A 25,847-nucleotide genomic window follows, 5' to 3' on the forward strand; every position below is an offset into this window, starting at 1 on the left:
CGGGAAGCTTTCTGTGTGCAGGATGACCGGTTCCAAGAAACTACCTGGGTACAGGATGACCCGCTCTAACAAGCTATCCGTGTGCAGGATGACCCGCTGTGAGAAGCAATCCATGGTCCGGATGACCTGCTGTGAGAGGCTATCCATGGTTAGGACGACCTGCTGTGAGAGGCTATCCGTGGTCAGGATGACCTGCTGTGAGATGCTATCCATGGTTAGGACGACCTGCTGTGAGAGGCTATCTATGGTCAGGATGACCCGCTGTGAGAGGCTATCCATGGTTAGGACGACCTGCTGTGAGAGGCTGTCCGTGGTCAGGATGACCTGCCGTGAGAGGCTATCCGTGGTCAGGATGACCTGCTGTGAGAGGCTATCTGTGGTCAGGATGACCTGCTGTGAGAGGCTGTCCGTGGTCAGGATGACCCGCTGTGAGAGGCTGTCCGTGGTCAGGATGACCCGCTGTGAGAGGCTGTCCGTGGTCAGGATGACCCGCTGTGAGAGGCTGTCCGTGGTCAGGATGACCTGCTGTGAGAGGCTATCTGTGGTCAGGATGACCTGCTGTGAGAGGCTGTCCGTGGTCAGGATGACCCGCTGTGAGAGGCTGTCCGTGGTCAGGATGACCCGCTGTGAGAGGCTGTCCGTGGTCAGGATGACCCGCTGTGAGAGGCTGTCCGTGGTCAGGATGACCTGCTGTGAGAGGCCATCCGTGGTCAGGATGACCTGCTGTGAGAGGCTATCCGTGGTCAGGATGACCTGCTGTGAGAGGCTGTCCGTGGTCAGGATGACCTGCTGTGAGAGACTGTCCGTGGTCAGGATGACCTGCTGTGAGAGGCTATCCGTGGTCAGGATGACCCCCTATGAGAGGCTATCCGTGGTCAGGATGACCCCCTGTGAGAGGCTGTCCGTGGTCAGGATACGATACGATACGATACACTTTATTGATCCCGTGGGAAATTATGGTATCACAGCAGCACAACTTACATCATAAGAATCATAAAATGAATTACATAATTGACATGACATTTTGTTGACAGAAGGACATTATACATTAGAATAGGACAAACACAGCGGGTGAACTGAAAAGTAGAAGAAATAAAGTAGACAATCCCCTTTATGATTTAACCCTAATGTTATTGTTGTACATCCCCATAGCAGTTGGCACAAACGATTTCCTAAATTTTTCCTTCTTACACCTCAGAAGTATTAGCCGGTTACTGAAGGTGCTCTTCTGTCTCATGAATAGCTCATATAGTGGATGTGCATTATTGTTCATGATTGCCATACACTTTTTCAGAGTTCTTCTCTCCACTACCTCCTCAAGAGAGTCCAGATTGCAGCCGACAGCAGAACTTGCCTTTTTGATAAGCTTATTCAGCTTATTAGCATCAGAGGCCCGCACACTATTACCCCAGCATATGATTGCAAAAAAGATGGCACTTGCCACTACAGATTGGTAGAACATTTCTAACATTTTGCTACACACATTAAAGGGAACTACGGAGTATAAACACCCATCGATTTGTAAAAACAGTAGCAATTTTATTGAGAAACCATATACATAAATAGTAACCAACAATATAAAAAGGACAAGGTACACTTTCAAGCACAAGTATGGCGGAACAGCCACACTGAAAAGTAACACCAAGGGCTTGGAAATGACACGTGCAAATATCTTATAAAAGTAAATTGTTCACTTGGTAGCTGATAGTAATACTTATAAAGTGCATAGTGCTCTACATGAGTGGCAATAATGCCCCAAAGTGAACTGCATCATGAGTCATAAGTCAAACAACATAATAGAAAAGTACAACTCTTCCTGTCATTCTTACCCAAATGTCCTAAGGTGCCAGTGTGTGTCCGATAGCCCCGACGCGCGTTTCGCGTGAGCTTCCTCGAAACGCGCGTCGGGGCTATCGGACACACACTGGCACCTTAGGACATTTGGGTAAGAATGACAGGAAGAGTTGTACTTTTCTATTATGTTGTTTGACTTATGACTCATGATGCAGTTCACTTTGGGGCATTATTGCCACTCATGTAGAGCACTATGCACTTTATAAGTATTACTATCAGCTACCAAGTGAACAATTTACTTTTATAAGATATTTGCACGTGTCATTTCCAAGCCCTTGGTGTTACTTTTCAGTGTGGCTGTTCCGCCATACTTGTGCTTGAAAGTGTACCTTGTCCTTTTTATATTGTTGGTTACTATTTATGTATATGGTTTCTCAATAAAATTGCTACTGTTTTTACAAATCGATGGGTGTTTATACTCCGTAGTTCTTTGTAGGATATATATATTAGTGGAGGTCTGCCCTTTTATTTTCTATGTCCCTTATAGGGTGTTCCCCTCCTGATATTTGATATGCATCAGTGGTATGTATATTACACATTAAAGGGAACCTGTCACCACGTTTTTGGAAGATGGGATAAAAATAGCGTTAAATAGGGGCAGAGGTGGGCGTTACATTAGTGTGTTTGTTATGCGTTTATTACCCACCTAAGTTGCCGAAATACCTTTGCAAAGTCTCCGTTTTCGCCTGTCAATCAGGCTGGTCTGGTCAAAAGGGCGTGTTGTCTTCCCCCAGATTTTGCGTAGTTTTCCGTTGGTGGCGTAGTGGTGTGCGCATGCCCAAGGTCCCGAATCCTCTGCCAGGGGATTTAAAAGAGCGCGCTGTTCGTTTTCATTGGTGATCGGTGGGCGCGGCCATCTTCCTTTGGCCGCGCGTGCGCAGAAGCGGCGCTCTGCTGGCCGCGGCTTCAGGAAAATGGCCGCCGCGATATCCATCTGCGCACGCGCGGCATCCCGCGGCCATTTTCCTGAAGCCGCGGCCAGCAGAGCGCCGCTTCTGCGCACGCGCGGCCAAAGGAAGATGGCCGCGCCCACCGATCACCAATGAAAACGAACAGCGCGCTCTTTTAAATCCCCTGGCAGAGGATTCAGGACTTTGGGCATGCGCACACCACTACGCCACCAACGGAAAACTACGCAAAATCTGGGGGAAGACAAGACGCCCTTTTGACCAGACCAGCCTGATTGACAGGCGAAAACGGAGACTTTGCAAAGGTATTTCGGCAACTTAGGTGGGTAATAAACGCATAACAAACACACTAATGTAACGCCCACCTCTGCCCCTATTTAACGCTATTTTTATCCCATCTTCCAAAAACGTGGTGACAGGTTCCCTTTAAAAGACCTCAGTTTCCTTAGGAAATACAGTCTGCTCATCCCCTTCTTGTAGACAGTCTCTGAGTGGCATCTCCAGTCCAGTTTGCTATCCAAATGGACCCCCAAATATTTGTAACTCTCCACCTGCTCTACCTCCTGCCCAGCAATAGTGATCGGTAAGCATTCCAACTTAATCCTGCTATAGTTGCCCACCAACTCCTTGGTTTTCTTAACATTTAGTTGTAGATAGTTACCATTGCACCAATCCACGAAATTCGACACCACCCTTCTATATTCCTCATCCCCCCCGATCTCCCCTAATACATCCCACAACCACGGAGTCATCCGAAAATTTTTGAAGGTGGCAAAGATCAGATTTATACTGAAAGTCTGATGTATACAGTGTGAATAGAAAGGGTGCAAGCACCGTTCCCTGGGGGGCACCTACACTGCTCAATAATCTGCTTGACACAACTGCTCCCATCTGTACAAACTGTGGCCGATCTGATAGGTAGTCAGTTATCCAATTTCTCATCCCCACCTCCACTTTCATATCAGTCATCTTTTTGTGTAGTAAAGGTGGCTGCAGGGAATTAAATGCACTCGAGAAATCAAAGAACATCGCTCGCACCATGGTTCCGTCAGTCTCCAGAAATGAATGTACACTATGTAACAGAGAAAGAATAGCATCATCCACCCCCAATCTATGTCGGTAAGCAAACTGAAGGGGATCGATAAAAGCATTGACCCTTGGTCTTAAGTGAGCAAGCACTAATCATTCCAAGGCCTTCATAGCGTGAGATGTTAAGGCTATCGGACGATAGTCATTTAGGGTTGCAGGAGAAGAAGTCTTGGGTACCGGCACCAGACAGGAAGTTTTCCATAACACAGGTACCCTGTGTGTTTGTAGACTTCCATTAAATAGGAGTGTAAAGACAGTACACAGCTGGTCTGCACAAACTTTAAGGACAAACTTTAAGGATGACCCGCTGTGAGAGCCTGTCCTTTTTTCGGATGACCCGCTGTGAGAGGCTATCCGTGGTCAGGATGACCCGCTGTGAGAGGCTATCCGTGGTCAGGATGACCCGCTGTGAAAGGCTATCCGTGGTCAGGATGACCCGCTGTGAGAGGCTGTCCGTGGTCAGGATGACCCGCTGTGAGAGGCTGTCCGTGGCCAGGATGACCCGCTGTGAGAGGCTGTCCGTGGCCAGGATGACCCCCCTGAGCCCTGGTATGGGCCGCCGTCCGGTGGTGGATCCAGTCAGAGGGATCGGAGGAAGATCTGATCCTCCAGTATGTAGGACAGGAGCGAGGGCCGCACACCATGAACCCCAGAGGCCGGGATCCCACAGTTCAGGGGTCATGAGGCGTTTTGGGCGGAGACGTCACCACCAGAGAGTGACGGGCGGAGGACGATGGCGCGATGCAGCGCTTTATGGCGGTGTTCTGCCATCACCAAGGATACGATCGTCAGGGAAACCCACGGGGTCGTAGCCAACCCAAACGCAAGCGCCACAATTGATGAAGCAATGAAATCTCGGTCTCTGTCAGAGGAAGATGAGGAGAAACAAAAAAAAAAATCAAAATTTGCTGCTGAGGAAAAACCTTAAAGTTACAGCTCTGCAAAATCTGCAATGGGAAATAATGGAATAAAAACGTCCTAAAGGCCAATAGAGCCCGGCTTCTGAGGGGTTAAGGAACGTAACCCCTGCTGGGACTTGTAGTAGGAACAGCATACACACATCGCGCAGCCGCAGACGGTTGTTTATACGCCACCACGTGACCAGTGCGAGCGCTCCAGTCTCAGCCACGCCCACAACGTGGGGGTGTGGTCAGAAAAGCAGATCCGCCCCCATCGAGGCCCATGCCCCGCCTTCGAATGTTGTCATAGCGTTCGCACTGCCCAGCGGAAGTGACGAAAGAAGGTGCGAAGCACTTCCTGTGTAGGCAGTCGGTGGAGAGGCTGGCGGAGGTGGAGCGCTCGGGGTGAATAGCGCCGCCTACCACCGGGACCGTGCGGCGCTGCTGGCGGCTTGGGGGACACAGTTCCGTCCCTGTTTGGTGAGATAAGCAGCGGGGTGCGGTGGGAATGACGGGGATACGTGATGGGGGAGGGGTGACATAGCAGTGAGTGGGCACAGCTGGGGGGCAGCTGTGCCCCCTCTATGTGGTGGTACCAGCACTGGTCACTAGGGGGAGGATGGGGCTGCACTGGCACCGCAGGGTGCTCACACCTCACTTTTATGGGGGGGGGGGGGGGTTAGGGTGCCACCTAAAATGGGGTCACATGACTGGTGTACGGGTCACATGACTGGTGTACGGGTCACATGACTGGCGTACGGGTCACATGACTGGTGTACGGGTCACATGACGCCCAATGCAGGGGACCGAGACGTCACCAACTTCAGAGAAGGTGCAAAAGCGTTATCTGAGTGCAGGTTATGACCCCGGGGGGCTTCCGCCATACGGTGCAGCACAGAGGTGACCGGGTGCAAAGATGCGACACTTAAAGGGATGGTCTAGGATCTCAGGAGAAAGGTCTCACAGCTGGCAGTGTCCTAGAATGAAGGAATGCTGTCCTACGTCCCTCGCAGCTCCAGGCGCCACTTTTTCTTCCCATCGGTGTTTGCTTTACCGCAGCGATCATGTGATTGCTGCAACCAATCACCAGCCACACAGATATACATGTAGGGACTGATTGGCTGCAGCGGTCACATGGTTTCACAGCACATAAACACTGCAGTAATGTGAACCAAGACCAGCTAGGACTGTGGCGCTGGAGCTGTGGGGTATTTATGGGTAATTATTGATTCTTTTTAAGTTTATCACTTTCCCTATTGTTAAGGATTTTGTGGACAGCTCCTTTTAAAGGGAAGTCTGACAACTAATGAACCCGCCAGACAGGATCCCATTTACAGGGTTGCCCTGAATTTCTCGTATTGCACTTGTCCCCCATACAAATACCAGAGCTTTGTTCCAGAGTTTCTTAGCGACTGAGAGAAGCCCGATGGAGAAACATCTCAGTATCCCCTGATGGGGTCCAGGTCTGAAGACCCCACAATTGCTGAGAATGCAGTGCAGACCCCTCAGCTCCCACCCGTCTGTGCTTTCTGCAGTGCACAGACCCGTGGGCTCTAACGATCCTAAATGCTCTTATGCAGGAGCTGCACTGTGGTTTGGGCGATCAGTAGGGGTCTCAGGATCGGGGTCCCCAACATAAGCAAACATTACAATTCTAATTACAGGAGGGGTTTTTCTTTATGAATAGCTAAAAACGCCCAAGAATTTCCTTTAGCAGTGGATTAAATAATTGGGGTTGGATCTACTCTATAAATGAAGAGAAGCAGCCCCCAAATGTCTTAAGTTCTATTCCTCCCTATATGTCAGGGTGTCGTCATACTGGGGGTTTTATAGCAAAATTGCAGAAAGAGGGATGAGGCTTCCTTAAAGTATCCGTGTAACCCCCTGAGGATATGATTAATAATTAGTAACGAGGGGCGCTGCTCATCCGCCTGTGTCTACAGAGTCTGTCGGATGTTTCCTGCATGACGTCGTTATTCTGTTGTCACACTTGGTTATCGCGGTGATTGAGGCGTAATAAAAGGGGCGGTCTATGGATCTCCTGGGTTTTATGATATCAAGTGGAGATAGACCTTTATTAGGTAGAAACGTAGCTAGTTTGTATTTGGCATAATTGCTTTCCGCTTACGTTATCACCAGGCTTAGATGCTGTTTTTATCATTTTCATACTTGAATTGTGGGATTCTTTGCTTCTAGACTTGGCGTCTCTCTGACAGAGGCTGTACTCTCTGTTAGTGGGCAGTAACTTGTCATGGCCCCAGGTTTGGTAGGTGTTCCTGTGTCCTGCTGGATGGGCAAAGGTTTCTGCCAACTCTACTACATACCCGGTGATCTATGATGACATTTTTGCCATTCACTCATTGCTTTGCTTAATAAATGAAAGGTCCTGGTTACCTTTATTAGTGAGAAGTACTGGTCCTATCATTTTAAGGCCACTTTCACACTAGCAGTATTTCATCAGTGTTTTACATTAGTATTTGTAAGCCAAAACCAGGCGGGTGTGATAAATACAGAACTTGTGACAAGTTTCTATTATACTTTTTCTTTGATTGTTCCACTCCTTGTTTTGGCTTATAAATACTGATGTGAAATACTGACCAAATACTGACAGTATGACCGTAGCCTTACAGGGTAACACCCATTCATGTTAGATAACCGTTGCCCGAACTTGAAAGCAGCGACCATCTGATGTGTCTGGGTCCTCATAGAGGATGTTGGGTAGGGAAGGATCGAGCAGTCTGAATTTCTGCACCCGATCCCTTTGTTTTCAGGGGAGATAAGCAGCTGCCAGAAGTTTTCTTCTCTTTGAAAAGCTCCTGTGTGTGGGGGGGTTGTCAGTGGCTGTGTGTGTGTGTGGGGGGGGTTGTCAGTGGCTGTGTGTGTGTGGGGGGGTTGTCAGTGGCTGTGTGTGTGGGGGGGTTGTCAGTGGCTGTGTGTGTGGGGGGGGGTTGTCAGTGGCTGTGTGTGGAGGGGTTGTCGGTGGCTGTGTGTGGGGGGTTGTCGGTGGCTGTGTGTGGGGGGTTGTCGGTGGCTGTGTGTGGGGGGTTGTCGGTGGCTTTGTGCAGAAAAAACGTCCAATCATTCTTATGTAGTTGACTAGCATAATTGTCTGACTGCTGGGACCCCATAAGCAGGGCCGGCGTCAGCACCTGGGCAAGTGCCGGGGCCCGCGAGTGGACCCCCCGCCTGCTCCGGGCCCCGGCACTTGCGATAGTTACCTCTCCCGGTTCCAGCGCTGCAGCGTTTTCCATCCTCTGACTGTGACGGTCAGGTCAGAGGGCGCGATGACGTCACCAGTGTGCGACCTCTGCCTGAGCAGTCGCACCACAGAGAGCAGGAAGACGCCGACGGTGAGGAGTCCAGAGCAGCGACAAGCAACGAGAGGTGAGTATTTCATTTTTTTAATATTTGGAGCAGTATATGGGGCTAATTATATATGGAGTATCTTATGGGGCCAATAATATAGGGAGCATCTTATGAAGCCAATTCTATAGGGAGCATTATATGGGGCCAATTCATTATGGAGCCAATTACATATGGAGCAGTATATGGAGCCAATAATATATGAAGCATCTTATGGGACTAATTATATATGGAGCATTATATGTGACCCATTCTGTAAGGCGCATCATATGGAGCCCATTCTGTATGGAGCAATATATGGGACTCAGTATACTGTATGGGGCCGATCATATACTGTATGGAGCAATATATGCAGCTCATTCTGTATGGAGCTCTCTGTGGTGACCAGTATACTGTATGGAGCATTATATGGGGCTCATTCTGTATAGAGGACTATGTGGTGCCAATTATACTGTATGGAGCACTATATGGGGCCATTATACTGTATGGGGCAATATTTGGGGCTCATTATTCTGTTTGGAGCAATATATGGGGCTCATTATTCTGTATAGTGGACTATACTGTCCTGTTTTGAGCTAATGTAGAATGTACAATAGATATCACTCATGTAATGTAAGAAGTAAGTGAAACCTTTGGCATTGTACTATACCTATATTTCTCTGCCGTATCCGTGCATTATGAATTGTGGTATGTGTTAAAGGGGCCCACCGGGACTCTTTAGCCCAGGGCCCATGAAATCCTGGAGCCGGCCCTGCCCATAAGAGCAAATGTCCGGTAGCAGCTTCCTGTATGGATGGCGAGGGGGTGCACACGTATGACCACCGCTTATGGGGCAGGCAGAAAGAAGAGTCTTACTGATAACACATACACACTAGCATGCTTAGTGTACTGGCAACCACATAGCAGCAGCAGTTTTACTAAGGATTCTGGGACCCCATACACACTAGACTAGCGTTGACCAATATCTGCGGGGTCGGCTCACAGTCTTATATGCAGATGGTATTGGGAGAGAAGGATTTGGCATCTCTGATTTCGGACTGCTTGACATAAGCCAGAGTCATCACAGAGTACGTGAGTGTCGGCCGAGTCTCCCTGTTCATTCATCCACCAGAAATCTAATGTTTATTGGGGGCTTTACTGCTTGTTCTTCGTCTACTTTGCATGTAGACATTGATGTGGACCATGATTTTTGCTCTCACCACGATAATGGGAAAACCTGCAGAGCATCGGGCCGGTGCTGTCATGGATACGCAGACTTTGCCCCCTCTGTAGTATCCTTATGACCTATGGATACCCCCTCTATAGTGTAATGTAGCCCCTCATCTTCATGATTCACCGCTCTACATACAGTCTCTATAAGACCTGTGTGATAATGAGCTGTCACATTGACGCTGTGGGTAGAGGTGAAATTACTTTATGGTTCCGAAATGACGAAATAATGGGGAAAGTTGGAGAAGTAGTTTCTTGGATGTCCAGTGCATTAAAGGGATGACTGCTGATCGGTGGTGGTGCCGAGTGTTGGACCCACATTGTGGACGGGTCATCACCGTCTCAGATTTTGAAAACCCTTAAAGGGAACCTGTCACCCCCAAAATCGACGATGAGCTAAGCCCACCGGCATCAGGGGCTTCTCTGCAGCATTCTGTAATGCATTCTGTAATGCTGGGGATAAGCCCCCGATGTATCCTGAAAGATGAGAAAAGGAGGTTAGATTATACTCACCTGGGGGGCGGTCTGATCCGATGGGTGTCACTGTCCGGGGCCTCCCATCTTTTTATGATGACGTTCTCTTCTTGTCTTCACGCTTCGGCGCAGGCGTACTTTGTGTGGCTTGTTGAGGCATGTTTGTTTTTACCGTACCAGAAAACTGAGAGTTTACAAAAATCTTGTGCCCACGCTTGTTTTTTGAGCTGTGGGATGGTTTTTTTTTTTTTTTTTTTTTTTTTTTTCTTCCAGCGGTTTTTCCGCTTTTTTTACACCCATTCAAATGAATGCGAAAAGAAACCCACATAAAACTTGCATATTTAACTCAGCATTTTGCTGCAGAAAAAAAAGCTAGAAAATGCCACGTGTGAACATGTACCCTAAAGAGGTTGGTCTATAGACATGGATAGGTGATAAATTATTGCTCAGTGGACCACCATAGATGTCAGTGTCCCCTGTGTTTTAAAAGGAGCATGGAAGACCACTAGTCCTTTCACAGTCTATGGCAGCTGGGTTCGTACATTCTTGACTACGGCTACTACAGGTCCATTGAAGTGAATGGAGCTGTGGTCTCATATGTGAACTAACCCTTAATTCATGCAGAAAACGACTTTAGGACCCCTGTTCTCGCTCTCCATGGAGTCCCTGTGGTCCAATCCCCATATATTTATCACGTTGATTATGCATCCATCCTTTTTAAAAGGATATTCCCATCCTCTAAAGTAATAGCTTGTTGCTAGGATTTGTGAAGACCCCCACACTAATCCTGAGATCACGAGGGGCTTGGCGCTAGTTTATTGCAGTGGTCAGTCTTCCCATTGGGGGAAAGGCAGTTATAAAGGCTTTCCAGCCCTTAATGACATGGATCTGTTAACTTTAGAGCTTTTTTTGAACAGTTGTCTTACCTGGACCTTCCCCACCTGATTGATAACGCTGTGACCCCCTCTCTTGTTCAGTGGCTGCCAGTGACATCATTTACACCAGTCCCGCTGTTCACTGTTTCCATTATCAACCAGCTGAATTGTGAGCGCTGCTCTGGATATTCATTTCCAAGTGCTCCCAACATTATTTACCCCTTATTAAAGTGGCAAAAACACTGTTAGGGCTTGTTCACACTTTGCTTTTTTTGCTGCGGATTTGGAAAACCGCAGTGCAAAACCGCACTGCGGATTTTCCTGCGGTTTCTTCTGCGGATTCCTCTGCGGTTTTTCAACAGCACTTTCCTATTGGTGCATGTTGAAAACCGCAGCGGAATCCGCAGAAAGAAGTGACATGCGCCTTCTTTTTTTCCGCAGCAATTCCGCGCGTTTTTTTTCAGGGATTTTCCGCAATGTGGGCACAGCGGTTTTTGTTTTCCATAGGGTAACATTGTACTGTACCCTGCATGGAAAACTGCTGCGGATCCGCAGCGTCAAATCCGCTGCGGATCCGCAGCAAAAACTGCAAAGTGTGAACATAGCCTTAAAAATTTGATCGTTCCATATGTCTGTGGCGGTCATCTGATCTTTTTATGTTGGGAAAAGTTTTTATTTTTGCAACCAATGAATGAAGGGTTTAAAAAACAAAAAAAACAAACAACAAAGTTGCTTAACTACAACCCCCAGCGTGCAGCAACAGCTGGAGGCCATCGGGGTGTGTCATTTTCCGTTCTGGAAGTCATAAAGTAATTTGATGTATAGATCGCTGCCTGTAGTCAGTGCCTTTATGGCCTCCTCCTATAATGTACTGACTTTTTGTTGTTGTTCCTTTTTATGTTTTTCAGACTACTACAACCCCAGATGGGTGCCAGACTCCAGCCCTACGTCCTGCTGTGAGGGGGGTCATGCACAGGATTTTGTAGCTTTAGTTTCCACCCCCTCCGACCCCTGATGGTAAAATGTCTGTAGATATGAACAGTCAAGGATCAGACAGCAATGAAGACTACGACCCTAATTGCGAAGAGGAGGAGGATGAAGAGGAAGACGAGGACCCCGGAGACATAGAGGACTACTATGTGGGGGTTGCTAACGACGTGGAGCAGCAGGGGGCCGACTCTTTTGACCCTGAGGAATATCAGTTTACCTGCCTCACCTACAGGGAGTCCGAGAGTGCACTCAATGAGCAGATGGCGAGCCTGGCGTCTCTGGTAAAGGTGAGAGCACATCGCCTGCCATAGCTGTGGAGGGGTATGTCATGATTGTTGTATGCTTGTACATTAATGAAACTTTTATTTAAAGTTTTCCAGCTTTTGTGCTTTAACTCTGCACTATTCCCAGTGTATTTGCTTGCTGTAAGTGAATGGAAATATTCATGGATGCATTTAAAGGTGTTGCACAGAAAAGTAATTTGGCTCAGAGTTGTGTGCAAAAAAAAGTAAAAAGGGTACAGCTCCTGTGCCAGTCTGTCTCTCACGACTGAGTGACATGTGACGCCTGCAGCTAATCACGATATAGCAATTGGCTGTAGCGGTCACACGTCCCTGTGATGGAAAGCTGGTGCTGCAGGAAACGAGAGCAACGGTGTATTGTTGAAGCAAGTTACACCAATTTTTAAGCTGTTTCTTTGCCGAAGATCCTCTTAAAGAAACAGTGCCTGTAGGAGGTGATCAGTTTGAGGCTATGTGCCCACGTTGCGGATTTTTCCGCACCGTTTTTGCTAAATCCGCAGGTAAAACGCACTGCCGTTTACCGCTGATTTCCTGCGTTTTGTGTTCAGATTTCACCTGCGGATTCCTATTGAGGAGCAGGTGTTAAACGCTGCGGAATCCGCACAAAGAATTGACATGCTGCGGAAAATAAACCGCTGCGTTTCTGCGTGGAATTTTCCACAGCATGGCACCGCGGATTTGGTTTTCCATAGGTTTACATGGTACTGTAAACCTGGTGGAAAACTGCGGCCAATCCGCTGTGGATCCGCAGGCAAATCCTCACCGTGTGCACATAGCGTTAAAGTGCAAGCGAGAATGTTTTCCATTCACTGACAGCAAGTAAGTGTCTTTTGAGTGGTGAAACTTTGAAAATGATAATACGGTATATTGCAAACGTGCAAAACTTTTCATTATACAGGCAATAAGATGCGCACATGATGGCGGCTGCGGGCTACACATGCACCTCCCCAACTGTAGCATGCACTCTTTTTGGACAAACACACATTGCATTATGATAGGTGCCGAAGTTTGGGACAATGTCTGATATTCATCTTCTGTGTATGGGTGCAAATATAAGCTGTAGGGCAATTGGCTAAAGGTGTCCCTTTTGAAGAAACCACTTTTTTTAAAGGGGTTGCACCAATTATGTAAGTTATCCCATCAAGCCCTGTTCTCGTGGATCCCAGTGATTAATTAGGGGATAATTTGTATACTTGGTGCAACCCTATTAAATATCTCCCTCTCACCTGTTACCTCCATATTTCTTTGTCTGATCGAGTTAATCTTGATAGGTTTTTAGGACAGTTATGGGATCCCATGACTGCTGGGTGTGAATACTGCTCAGGATGAGTCCATTTACCCTCCATTAATACGGCCACCTCTCCGAGTCTCCTATACGAGCTCAGTGGCATCAGACACGTTATGTGCCGCATTAGGAGGTTACATAACGGCTTATTAGCTGTGTGCCAGTCCTCGAGATCAGGGACATCCTCCAGCGCCCGCATCTCGTGCAGCCTCACATAATAGTGCATCGCTGCCTTCATGTCTTGGGGGTCTTATATTGCAGCGCACATATCTCTGCCGAGTAAGTAACTGCCTTTGGGATGTGACGGCGTACTATGATCCTGCCTAATCGGACTCATCAGATCCCCATCGTGCGTGTCATCACCGTGACCCCTTGTAACGATGACTGTCGTCTCCGGTGGGATCAGCAGCTCGCTTTTCCTATAACATCTGTATGGCGGTTGTATGTTCTCCTCGTCCACTTTTCTCCCTCCATTACTCAGAAGTCTTCTCTAGGGCTGAAACACACTCGGTGTATGCACAAGTGAACAGATTATACTGTAAAATCCAGCACCAACGGGACCTGGATTATCAGATATAACAGATTATTGGGCACTCATAAAGAATAAGGGCTATTCACTTGCTGCAAAAACACTGGAATTTGCAATCACACAACCCGTTAATAACGGCAGCCATGATGATATTGGGAGCAAAGCTGTAATTGGGAAAGTCTCGGCACCAGATTATTATGAGGTTCTGTGTCTGCTGGACTGTCATATTTTCTAAGTTATAGGATACTGGAGTTATGGAATTGCATAATATTATTTAACATTTTTTTTTTTTTCCCTCCAGGTATCCCATTCGGTGGCGAAACTCATCTTGGTTCACTTTCATTGGCAAGTCTCAGAAATATTAGAGCGGTGGGTGTCCAGGTTCTCCCAGTGTTCACTTGCTGAAGCTTCAGCTCCCCCCTTCACCTTTTTAAAGCAATTTTAAACCTCTGTACTCATCCTCCCTGGGTTCTGTGCTGACTCAGCTGCTGCCCCGGTCTCTGTTGTTTGTCTGCAGACAACCACTGAACTTGCATCAGGAGCACCACTGAGCTCAGTGGCAAAGCTGGTCAGCGCTGCAGACAACCAGCAGAGACCGGGGCAGTTGTGCAGAAACTACACTGGACTCGGGGAGGCTAAGTAAAGCTTGGTATTGTTTTTGTTTTTTGCTTTTTTTTATGCATTAAATTGCACTTGGGGACAATAGTTTACTGAAAATAGAAAACCCCTTTAAGGTCTCTTAAGTCTCCTACTGACATTTCCTGTGATTTCTGCACCTTGCACGTGAAAATCAATGTTCCATTATAGGATCGATTTGCACTAAAAGGTTTTCTTTTGTGACCCCCCAAAATATAATGCTTAATAATGCAGATAACCTACACACACCGATCACTCGACTGTTTCCATCTTGTAAGTTTGGATGCGGAGAAGAAGGTTTGATCGTCTTCCTTAAGATCAATACAAGAAAAGCTGCATGACGTCGTAATGGTCTGGGGTTGGGAAGGAGTCTTAGTGCAGATACAGGGGAGACTGGACAGAGGTCGCCTCTTGACATGGCGCAGTCTGAAGAGCTGAGCCTGCAGTCATCTGAGATAGCTCAGCTTGTCTCCTGTTTCATAGTTGGCCTTTGCGGCTGCACAGCTTGTTGTCTTCAGTATGTAGCACTCGCTGCCCGGCCCTGGCCGTAGCATAAAAGCCGAACTGTCTCCTTCCTTAATAATGGAGGTTGTGTATTTCTTGTCCGTGCCATTGGGGGAGGCTCCGAGACCTTGGCTTACAGCAGCTATAACCCAAGACCTTTGCGTCTCCCAATGTATGTGACGTGACAAGGATTTTACGGTGAGTAATAAGAAATCAATTTACAAAATGAGACCTTTCCCCCAGACCGGGCCAGAGTCTGGCTTATCTTATTTGGACAAACCTTGACAAATATCCATGTACGAGGGAATCCACTGCTGGACCCTTAAAATGTGTTTCTGACTAGGGGAAATGCTTGGCAAGCTCTCCCTTTCCTGTAGTGTTATACAGGAGTACCATTGTGAGATGCTCATTACAGGGGTTTCTGTTTTTCTACTTTTGGCTACTAGGGGGCTCATAATTGCAGAACTGACGACACACATTACCTGCGTGGTTTCTCCCATACACATTAGATGAAGGTCGTCCAAACCTGCCGATCATCTAATGTGTATGACGGACCCCCGACAGATAGTCAGGGGAGAGGAGGATCTAGCACTTAAGAATTTGAACTCTCAATCTTTTCCTTTTCTTGGATAAGCGGCTGCCAGACATCTCCCTGCTGATAACACATGAACTCTAGGGTGAGCGATCGTGTATATGGGGAGGTGGCTTTCTGCCGAAGTTCAGCTTTTTACGGCTGTATACCCTGTATGGTTTATGTTCCTGGAGAACTAAAGGATTGGACATGTTAAAATCCAGCTGTCCGATCCTTTTTCTCTCTGGGAGGCGCGCATAAAGCTCATTAGATCAAAGATTTGGCCAACATTAATCTAAATTGTATGATCAGCTTTTCCTCCCTGTGTTCTGAATGAAGACTTTTTTTTTTTTTTTTAAGAGCAGAACTTGCTGGCCGTGCACGCTCGTCCTCACCGCATGCCTCCTAATGATCTCATTGTTTTTTTGTTTTTTTTCTTTCCAGGCATAAACTGAATTCTGTCCAGTTGTCGGTTGACGCCAGGGTACAGCCGCTATCGTCTAAACATGTGAGCACTTTGTATACTTTTCTGCATTTCTTATTGTCCTGATTAATGGTCTCCATCCAGATCCTTCAGATGCTTAGGCAGAAGTGGTGGGAGTCTGCAGTTAATGTACCCGAAGGTCATCCATATCTGATCGGTGGCCGTACAACATCTGGCACCACTACAACTGGCTGCTTGCATGTGTGTGCAGTGTGCAGAGCTGTGCTGTTCTGGCTCCTTACACTGTTTACATGCCTGTTAGGATTTTGGATCTCAAACCCCCACTCGCCTGATATTGATGGTCTGTTCTGGCATAATTCATCTAGGTCCTGGACGAGCCCTTTTAAAAGGATTGTCCTCAATCAGGAGTGCACCACTCCCCTACCTCCGGGCTTCATGCTTGGTGGACCATTGGCATGTAGGTGCCACTGGTCCGAACCATCCGCTTTCCAATTCTGCAACACTGCCTCTACAATATCCGAGGTGCTCAGGTGCACCGAAGGCATCTGAATCCAGAAATCCGGCCATCTTCAGAGCAGCACTTACAATCCCTGAAGAAAAGAGCTTGTAAGTGCTACGTTCCTCGCCTAGAAGACAGCCAGCACTGAAAAATTGCAGAGGTGGCCAGTAGCCTTTTGCAGTTTTAACTACTAAAGATCTTGGGAATCCACCTTTTTGAGTCTTCCTCTGTAGGGCAGTAGACTGGGTTACCGGCGATATTTCCGTCTCCCACCAGTGTCTATAGAGTGTGATCTGCAGTCTGAGCTTGCCCTTCGCTCTTCATCCTCAGGTCATGGCACATTCCTCCCATCACTGCGCAGTCTGCATGCAGTTCGTCCGGAAGGAGAACCTGCTGTCTCTCGCCTGTCAGCACCAGTTTTGCCGCAGCTGTTGGGAGCAGCATTGCACAGTTCTAGTGAAAGATGGAGTCGGCGTTGGTAAGATCATTACCTGACGTTTTGTGCTTTCTGCTTTTTCGTTAAGACCTTGATCCATCATTTCCACCTTCCGTCTAATTCTGCTTTCCCCAGGGATCTCCTGCATGGCCCAGGAATGCTTGCTCCGAACGCCAGAAGATTTTGTTTTTCCATTACTGCCTAATGAAGAACTGAAGGACAAATACAAGCGATATCTTTTCAGGGACTATGTAGAGGTATGTGTCATTAGAGCTACCATTATTAGGGATGATGAGAGGCTCTATCCCTCGTGCTTTACACTGCAGCTGTACAGGAGCCCTGTGAACCATCTATGACCTCCCGGCATCCACGACTCCTCTGTGGTTTAGCCATTCACGACGCAAAGACATCGTGCCAGGCTGGCTAATCAAAAGAGCCACAGATGCTGGGAGGTAGGAGGCTGTTCTCGGGGGTCCCGTCCATTGGATCGATTTGAACAAATGCTGTTAGCCATCCCATCTTTATTCACAAGGCCGGCCACCTTCCTGGGGTCTGACATGAGAATATGGGGTAAATTCAGTGCTGCAGCCTCTACGCTGGTTTTCACTTCAAAACAGGCAGCTGGAAAAGACTCTGAAATTGGCACTGGGGTCCCAAAGACTCTGAAATTGGCACTGGGGTCTCAAAGACTCTGAAATTGGCACTGGGGTCCCCTTATTCTCAGGTTGAACTCGGCACGGATACTTTCTTTCTCGAGTTCAGTGGAGATGAGTGGCCATTCCTACCGCAATCTTAAAATGACACAACCTAGCAATATGTTCTCTTGCCTTTGCGGAAACTTGTCAGTTGATTCATGCTATCCGAATCACGATTGCAGCTAGTTTTATTTTTCTTTGAAATGCTCCAGTGTTGCAGAAAAGGTATTAAAAAGAGAAAAAAGTTATAGTTCGGATCATTGCCGGAGACCATTGTAGTCCGGAGCGCCCAATGATGGCTTCTCCCAGTGCCACTCCAGGTGATGGAGATAACGGTCAATCACCTTAATCTTCTAACTATATTTTCGAGTGTTTCGAAGAAAAATATCCTCGTCAGGTTCCCTATTAAAAATCAGTTTTCCCATAGCGATATGAAGGTGAGGAATGATTTGTTGTTCTCGTTTCCTCCCCCAGAGCCACTACCAGCTGCAGCTCTGCCCCGGTGCTGACTGCCCCATGGTCATACAGGTTCAGGAGCCGAAGGCTCGGCGAGTGCAGTGCAATAGGTGCAGCGAGGTCTTCTGGTAAGTGGTTCTCCAATCCTAGTGCAATAGACACCTGTTACGGCCACATTGTACATTGGGTTCCGATTGGTTTTCTCTTTGAACAAATGGAAACCATTATAAATTAGGGGCCTCCGGTGGGCCGGACCACCACATCTAGCAGCATATATTGCAGAGTAATGCATTGTGGGCTCAAATCATTTGGCACAGAACTGAAATATCCAGCAAGAGACCTTCAGACCCAAATGGGTTACTGTGTCAGGAAAAAGTCTGAGAACTTGCATCGTCTGTCGTGACCATTTATAAAGGGCTCCTGTCTATAAATCTCCTGCCTTTGCTTTGACCCTTTTGCACTGGGCTGTTGTTTTAAAACGTTTTCTCCAATAATAGATATAACCATTGATCTCTCATATACGGCGCAGCGTCTGCTATTGTACGCAGTTATCATTTTCCATGCTTTGTAATCTCTCTACATGTTATGTCATCAGCTTCCGGTGCCGCCAAATGTACCATGCCCCCACAGACTGCGCCACCATCCGGAAGTGGCTAACGAAATGTGCCGACGACTCGGAAACGGCAAACTACATCAGCGCTCACACTAAAGACGTAAGATGTGCAGAGCTTAGAGGGGCTGTCCCACCATCAAAACCAATCCCCAGTGTCTGATAGCTCTGGGGGTCCCGCTCCTCGGACCCATTTGTACGGTGCAGTAGTCGATAGTTCTCCATTGGGATCTCAGCAGTGGCACCCCCGGTGATGAACACTTATCACAAAAACTGTCAATCATCTGGGCTCATCCTGATCTGCAACATACAGGAAGGGGCGTGCAAATCACTGACTCCAGCACTGGCACAAAGAGAGACTGGCATTTCCAGCAGCAGTGTCAGAGCTGGCGGTCAGCGATCCGGCGTCACCTCAACGGTAATTGCCGGCTCCCTGTATTGTAAAACCACAAGTTCCAGAAAATCTCATCCTCATTCTAGTTAACCCTTTATTCATATTGGATTTTCTCTGTATGGTAAAAAGTGAGAACGACTGAAACTGACAATGCAAGGCCTCATTCAGACAACCGTGTGTCACAGGTCAAAGTACGGACCAGTCTCTTAGGCGTAGATCAGGGTGTTCAGTTCGGGTCAGGAGGCCCCCGGTCAGTGCTCTTCATGGTCCGTACTCGGACCATGATACACGGACGTCTGAATGGGGCCTTAACTCGAGCAATCAAGTGTGTAATGCTACGTATCCTTACTTTGAATATAGATATGCAGTGACATATAAAAGTTTGGGCACCCCTGGTCAAAATGACTGTTAATTGTGATCAGTTAATAAAGTTGAAGATGAAATGATAACTTTGATCAAGGTTTCAGACCTTAATAAGCCTGTTAGGATTATGGCTTGTTCACTATTTTCTTTAGGAAAGGCCAGGTGATGCAAATTTCCCATCTTTATAAAAACCCAGCCTCTAACCTTGTGCCAAAAAACATCAACCAAAATGGTGGAGGCCCACAAAGCAGGAGAAGGCTATGAGAAGATAGCAAAGTGTTTTCAAGTTGCCCTTTCCTCAGTTCGAAATTAAATTAAGAAATGGCAGTTACCAGGAACAGTGGAGGTAAAGATAAGGTCTGGAAGACCAAGCAAAATTTGCTTGAGAGCTGCTCGTAGGATTGCTAGAAAGGTATATCGGGACTCCCGCTTGACTGCAAAAGACCTTCAGAAAGATTTAGCAGACTCTCGAGTTGTGGTACATTGCTCTACCTGCACAAATATGGCCTTCATGGAAGAGTCATCAGAAGAAAACCTCTCCTGTGTCTTCACCATAAAATTAAGCATCAGAGGTATGCAAAAGAAGATCTAAACAAGATGAGGAATTTTAGAATCAAGTCCTGTGGGCCAATGAGGTTAAAATAGAACTTTGGCCACAATGATCACAGGTTTGTGTGGAGAAAAAAAAGTGCACAGAATTTCTGGAATAGAACATCTTGCCAACCCGTTAAGCATGGGGTGGATCAATCATGGTTTGGGGTTGTGTTGCAGCCAATTGCCCAGGGAACATTTCACGGGTAGAGATAAGAAGGGACTCAATGAAATTTCTACAAATTCTTGATGCAAGCATACCACTATCCGTAAAAAGGCTGAAGATGAAAAGAGGAAGAGGATGGCTTCTACAAAAGGAGAATGATCCTAAACACATGTCACAATCCACAATAGACGACCTCAAAAGGCGCAAGCTGAAGGTTTTACAATGGCCCTCACAGTCCCCTGATCTGAACATCATTGAAAATTTGTGGCTAGACCTCAAAATAACAGAGGAAGCAAGACGACCCAGGAATCGCACAGAACTGTAGGAATTCTCCAAGGAAGAATGGATGAAAATCTCTCAAACAAGAACTGAAAGACTTTTGTCTGGCTACAAAAAGCATTTACAAGCTGTGATACCTGCGAAAGGGGGTGCTATTAGGTACTAACCATGAGGGTGCCCAAACTTTTGCATCGGTCCATTTTCCTCTTTGTAATAAAAAAATATACAGTATATATCATTTTTTATTTTTTTTTGCTTGCCTAAAATACACAGGAAATGTCATGTTTAGCTTTAGCCCTTTTAGAGATAATTTCATCTTCAGCTTTCTTAGCTGTTCACAATAACAGTGATTTTAACCAGGGGTGCCCAAACTTTTACATGCCACTGTATATGTATTACATATACACATTCATATATTTATTTATTTTTTTTATAGTGCCCCAAGTGCAATATCTGTATTGAAAAAAATGGAGGTTGCAACCACATGGTGAGTAATAATGAACTATACGTGCATTTGTTAAGCCATTAGTCTGACTGTTGAGTATTGCGCCGTTCTGTATTCTTTGCTCATACAGTGATGGCATGGGGCTACGATGTGCCATATATTATATTCAGTGGTTGTATCGTCTGTTTTCCTCAGGCCGAACATACAGGAAATTCCAGAATGTCACCATTGCTATGAATGCGTTGCTCTGATGTGTGGCAGCAGTACGGCTGTGCAGTGCTAGACTGTTGTGTTCATCACTTTAGCCCCTTCATTCTCTGGATCGGTGGGGGTCCCAGAGGTGAGACCCCCACCGATCATATCCTTGGACGTTTGGCTCATCCCTCATATATGCCAGAAATATGTGATGTCTAGGGATGCTGTGTTGCCTCTTGTTGGCCTCCTTTTCTTAAACATTTATGGAGCAAATATCGATTGACAGAATCCGCCATTAAACCTTGCCCGTGACCCTAGTGTTTGATGACCCTCATGTAACACTATGCTTAATCTCTTACAGCAATGCTCGAAGTGCAAGCACGGTAAGTGTCTCCATATATATTGCGGTGATAGATAACGTTACATGTGTGTATCTGTGGTTAGCGCTGCCATTACTGTAGAGCAGTGGCCCCATTCTGCTGTTGCAGTACTACAACTCCCAGCATGCACCGACAGCTACAAGATGCAAACTGCTTCTGCTCACGTAATAATCTAGTAATTCTGTGTGGTCAGACTTCTGCTGGATGTGCCTTGGTGACTGGAAAACACACGGAAGCGAATATTACGAGTGCAGCCGATATAAAGAAAACCCCGATATTGTGAACCAGAGTCAGCAGGCTCAGGCCAGAGAGGCCCTCAAGAAATACCTCTTCTACTTTGAGAGGGTAAGATCCGCCAGAAGAGTCCAAAAAAATCATACCGGCCAATCAGGTCAGTGCAGGTATAAGCGAAGTCCAGGTTTATCCTCCTTTGTTTTACTGTCTGGCAGTGGGAAAACCATAATAAGAGTCTGCAATTGGAAGCTCAGACCTACCAGCAAATTCAGGAGAAGATTCAAGAACGGGTAATGAACAACCTTGGCACCTGGATTGATTGGCAGTACCTGCAAAATGCTGCAAAGCTGCTGGCAAAGGTGAGACATTGCGGCACGGATAGTGTATCTGGTCCCGCTGGTCCGGCATCAGTCATTGATTGCATGTTACTCGGGGGTCTAGTCTCCTCTCGCATCTTCCCTGGTCCTCATTTCCTCCTTTCCTGCAGTGGTTCTGACCCTCCCAGGAACCTGTGTAGGAAATATTACTCCTTCCTCATGTATACGGAGTAATTTCCTATACAGGTTCCCGGGCACGTCTTTACAAGCCCAGCCGGAGACCTGTACAGATCGAAGTGAATTGCTATGGGCATCGCTTCCAGATCTGGAGTGTTGGTCCCACCATTAACGCCAGTTTTGTGTTTCTCTTCCCTCTACATTCAGTGCCGGTACACTCTGCAATATACATATCCCTATGCTTACTACATGGAGTCCGGCCCACGCAAGAAGCTGGTAAGTTCACGAGCGGGGAGCGGTCTCTAGTGGTTTCTGTTTGTGCCGCCGTGTTCACATCTCGCTGCTTTCCACCTGTAGTTTGAGTATCAGCAGGCCCAGCTGGAGGCCGAGATCGAGAACCTTTCCTGGAAGGTAGAAAGAGCCGACAGCTACGACAGAGGGGTGAGTGCTGCCGCTTTTCCATTTCACCTGAAGCCATAAGGTTTGGCCTGTCGCGTCGTATTTTACCTTCAGCAGAGCAATGCAGATTTACAGAATTCAGGGACCTGTCAGCAGGATTTAACAGGTTAACAGCCACGGGTGGAGCACCCCTCCAGCTATGGCTGTTAAAGGTACATTATTATTATTTATTATTATAGCGCCATTTATTCCATGGCGTTTTACATGTGAGGAGGGGTATACATAATAAAAAAAAAAAAGTACAATAATCTTGAACAATGCAAGTCACAACTGGTACAGGAGGAGAGAGGACCCTGACCGCATGATGACTAATGTGCGAGGAAAGATGCGGGCTCCACGTTAGAACCGGCATCAAAGTCTGGGACATGACATATGACGTAAATATAACGTCATGAAGGAGCTAAAATGGGGAAAAAAAAACCTTTAAGCCCAATGTATATGTTGTATGCATTCAGCTCCCCTTAGTGGTGGCTCCAGGGAACCTTAAAGCTCTGTGGGTGATTTTCAAGGGTGGACTTAAGGTTGTAAAATATAGCTTCATTATAGAAACCAAGCGCCACCCCTGTCCACTGGTCGTCCCATTCACTTCAAAGTAACTGAGCTGCAATACCAGATATGACCTATGGACTGGGGTGGCGCTGCTGTTTGCAGAAAGTAGCCCTGTTTTTTATTTATTTATTTTTTTAAATTGAGACTGGACTTTGACTGATCTGCCTGTTCCTCCCCCAGGATCTGGAGAATCAGATGCATATAGCCGAGCAGCGTAGAAGAACTTTGTTAAAGGATTTCCATGATACATAAAGGCTGGAGCGTTGTCCCTGGGAGCAGCGAGCGCATGTTGTGGAGGAACCGATTCTGCAAAGAAACCCAGAAGCTCTGAGGAATGTGACGAAAATCAGAGAATCCACTTTTCTTACCCCGCTCGTTAATTTTGGAACGTTGTCCGTTTGTATTTTTTCCTCCTCTTACACGTTTTTCTTAACAGCCCCAGGCGCCTTCCTTTACCCTAGTAGATGCCGTAAGAGGCTGACCGTTCCAGACTTTGCTCTTTTCCATGGTTTTTTTTTTACTTTTCCCCCTTCCTTCCTTTTTCCTTGTTGTTTAACCCTTCCAGTGCTCCACCATCCTGCAGAGAATTGTTTGGGCAGTGAAAGGGTTGATCTTCCTTTTTCTTTTTTTGATCATCTTTTTTTTACCTTTTTTGTTCCGGATGGCAAGTGTTGGAAAAGTAGTTCAATTTTTTGAATGGCTGTTAATAGAATAGTTATTATGCAAACTGTCATTTTGAACTGTTGTACAATTATACAGAAAAAATAGAATTACAAAAAAAAAAAAAAACACTTTTTAAAAACACTTAACGTGCAGATTTTTTTTTTTTTTTTTTCCTTTGCAGCCCGGATGTAAGCAAAATAATCTGGGGGTCTCGGATGATGAGTCTCCTTTATTGACTGTCCTTTCTTAGGAATGATACTACACGGACATGACAGCGCATGTCTTTCTGCTGCAATGTATCAGCGCAGGTAGCTGAAACTGAACTGTAATGGAAGCAAATGCTCAGCTGTGAGAAGTATTAGGGGGTATATCGGAAACAAATTGGCTCCGTTCACCTGGTTGGTGGACAGATTACTGCAAAATGGGGTAGTCAGACAAATTGCAGGAGATCTGCCATATCTGAATTCACTCTTATGGCACAGTCAGATGATGGAGCAAGATCGGTCCTCAGTGCACGGACTGGCCGGCGCCTCTCTAGACCGCTCCATGTATTTCTATGCAGCTTTGACGCTATGGACCAGAGAGCCGCCAGCCAGTCCATGCACAGAGCTCTGATTTATACAGCCCTTAAAGGGGTATTCCATTAGTTTTTTTCTTTCAAATAAAGGGAACTTGGCAGGTCGTTTCGTAATGACTTGGAGCCATACTCCAGCACTGCAGTAGTCTAGAATGATCCACAAAAGCAACTTTTATCAGTATATGCAAATGATCTGATTAGTCCGGCAGTCATCAGTTCCACACTACTCTGTTATCTCAGCTCCCTGGGAGTGAGTAGCTTTCCCCAAGCTGCCTACGTCCGCACTCGACAATCGAAATGCTGCTCGGATTCCTCCCTGTGCTTCATCTGCGCGGTGTCCATGCACAATAGTGACACCGTGTCCTGCCCAGCTGGCAGCGGAGAACGAAGCACATGCACAAGATCTCCCCCACCTGAGAGATGATGGGGGCAGCATGGAGCATGTCCGTCACACCCAGAGGGGCCTGATTAGATTGTGAGGCCGGACTGTTCTGGAGATAATTTTGCAAATTCCGAGTGAAGGCACTGAAGAAAAGTATGGGATGTGACTAGTGCCGGACTCTTCATCTTGATGGGGACCACCACAGCGAACCCCCATGTTTCTTATACTGCCCCTATTTGCTGGACTAAGATGATTCCAGTCTATCAGTTGCTGGAGTAATGGACTGTGCGTCCTCTATGCAGCACGGTTCCTGCAGGTGACTCCTTTCTGCTGTTTAGCGCAGGCTCTGCCCCTTTGGTGCCGGTGCCCATATCCTCCAGCGGCCTCTCTGTGCCCATCATAGATAAATGAGAATGCGCTGGGATTAGGAGGGGGCGGACGACACCTCACCGAATGTGCGGCTATAAATACCCAGCGGGTCGTGCCACCGCCGAGCTGAGAACTGTGTGGGATTTGACAAACACCAGCTCCTCTCTGCCGTTATCTCCAGGGGAATGCGATTCTTCAGGAAGGCGCCGCCGCTCTGTTTTGATAAGTCCAAGATTGCAGATATTTTTAGATGCAGCTTCTGCGCCGTTCCCCGTCTGTCATCTGGGAAAGATGGGTGACGGCCTACAGGGTTTCCTATAGCTGCCGTTCTGGAGTCTAAGAAAGTCCAAAAGTGACACGATGGAGCTGCTTTGGCCAAACTAGTGGTTCTCTTACACCGACCAGCGCTGCTGCTGAGCTGGTAAGCACTATGCGGAGGCGATAACGGCACCCGCCAGCGATCCGCAAAGCTGCAACATGGCTAAATAGATAAAAGGTTGTAAGTATTGTGCATATTCTGTCTAGCAGCGGCGGTCGGTCTCCAAAGCAACGAGCTGTAAATAATAGTTACTATTTCAAGAACGGCAGACAATTTTAATAATCCGTTAGTTGCCAAATTGCTTATTACAACCCTCAAATTAAACACTAACCCCCCAAAATGTTTCCATTACTTAAAAG

At 46.9% G+C, this 25,847-nt stretch overlaps 1 protein-coding gene across 1 annotated transcript; it reads left to right on the top strand.

Annotated features, from left to right (window-relative positions):
• Positions 1 to 5,040: 5,040 nt before the first annotated feature.
• On the top strand, positions 5,041 to 23,982 carry ARIH2 (ariadne RBR E3 ubiquitin protein ligase 2). Its single transcript, XM_077276518.1, has 15 exons — positions 5,041 to 5,230; positions 11,580 to 11,948; positions 14,079 to 14,146; positions 15,933 to 15,996; positions 16,763 to 16,910; positions 17,004 to 17,125; positions 18,038 to 18,147; positions 18,615 to 18,732; positions 20,859 to 20,909; positions 21,424 to 21,445; positions 21,636 to 21,787; positions 21,892 to 22,035; positions 22,378 to 22,446; positions 22,528 to 22,611; positions 23,359 to 23,982. The coding sequence occupies exons 2-15, from the start codon at positions 11,694 to 11,696 to the stop codon at positions 23,428 to 23,430; spliced, it is 1,479 nt and encodes a 492-aa protein (XP_077132633.1). The 5' UTR covers positions 5,041 to 5,230; positions 11,580 to 11,693; the 3' UTR covers positions 23,431 to 23,982.
• The last annotated feature ends 1,865 nt before the right edge of the window (positions 23,983 to 25,847 follow it).

This window comes from Ranitomeya variabilis, chromosome 8, assembly GCF_051348905.1.
Source record: "Ranitomeya variabilis isolate aRanVar5 chromosome 8, aRanVar5.hap1, whole genome shotgun sequence".
Taxonomy (NCBI): domain Eukaryota; kingdom Metazoa; phylum Chordata; class Amphibia; order Anura; family Dendrobatidae; genus Ranitomeya; species Ranitomeya variabilis.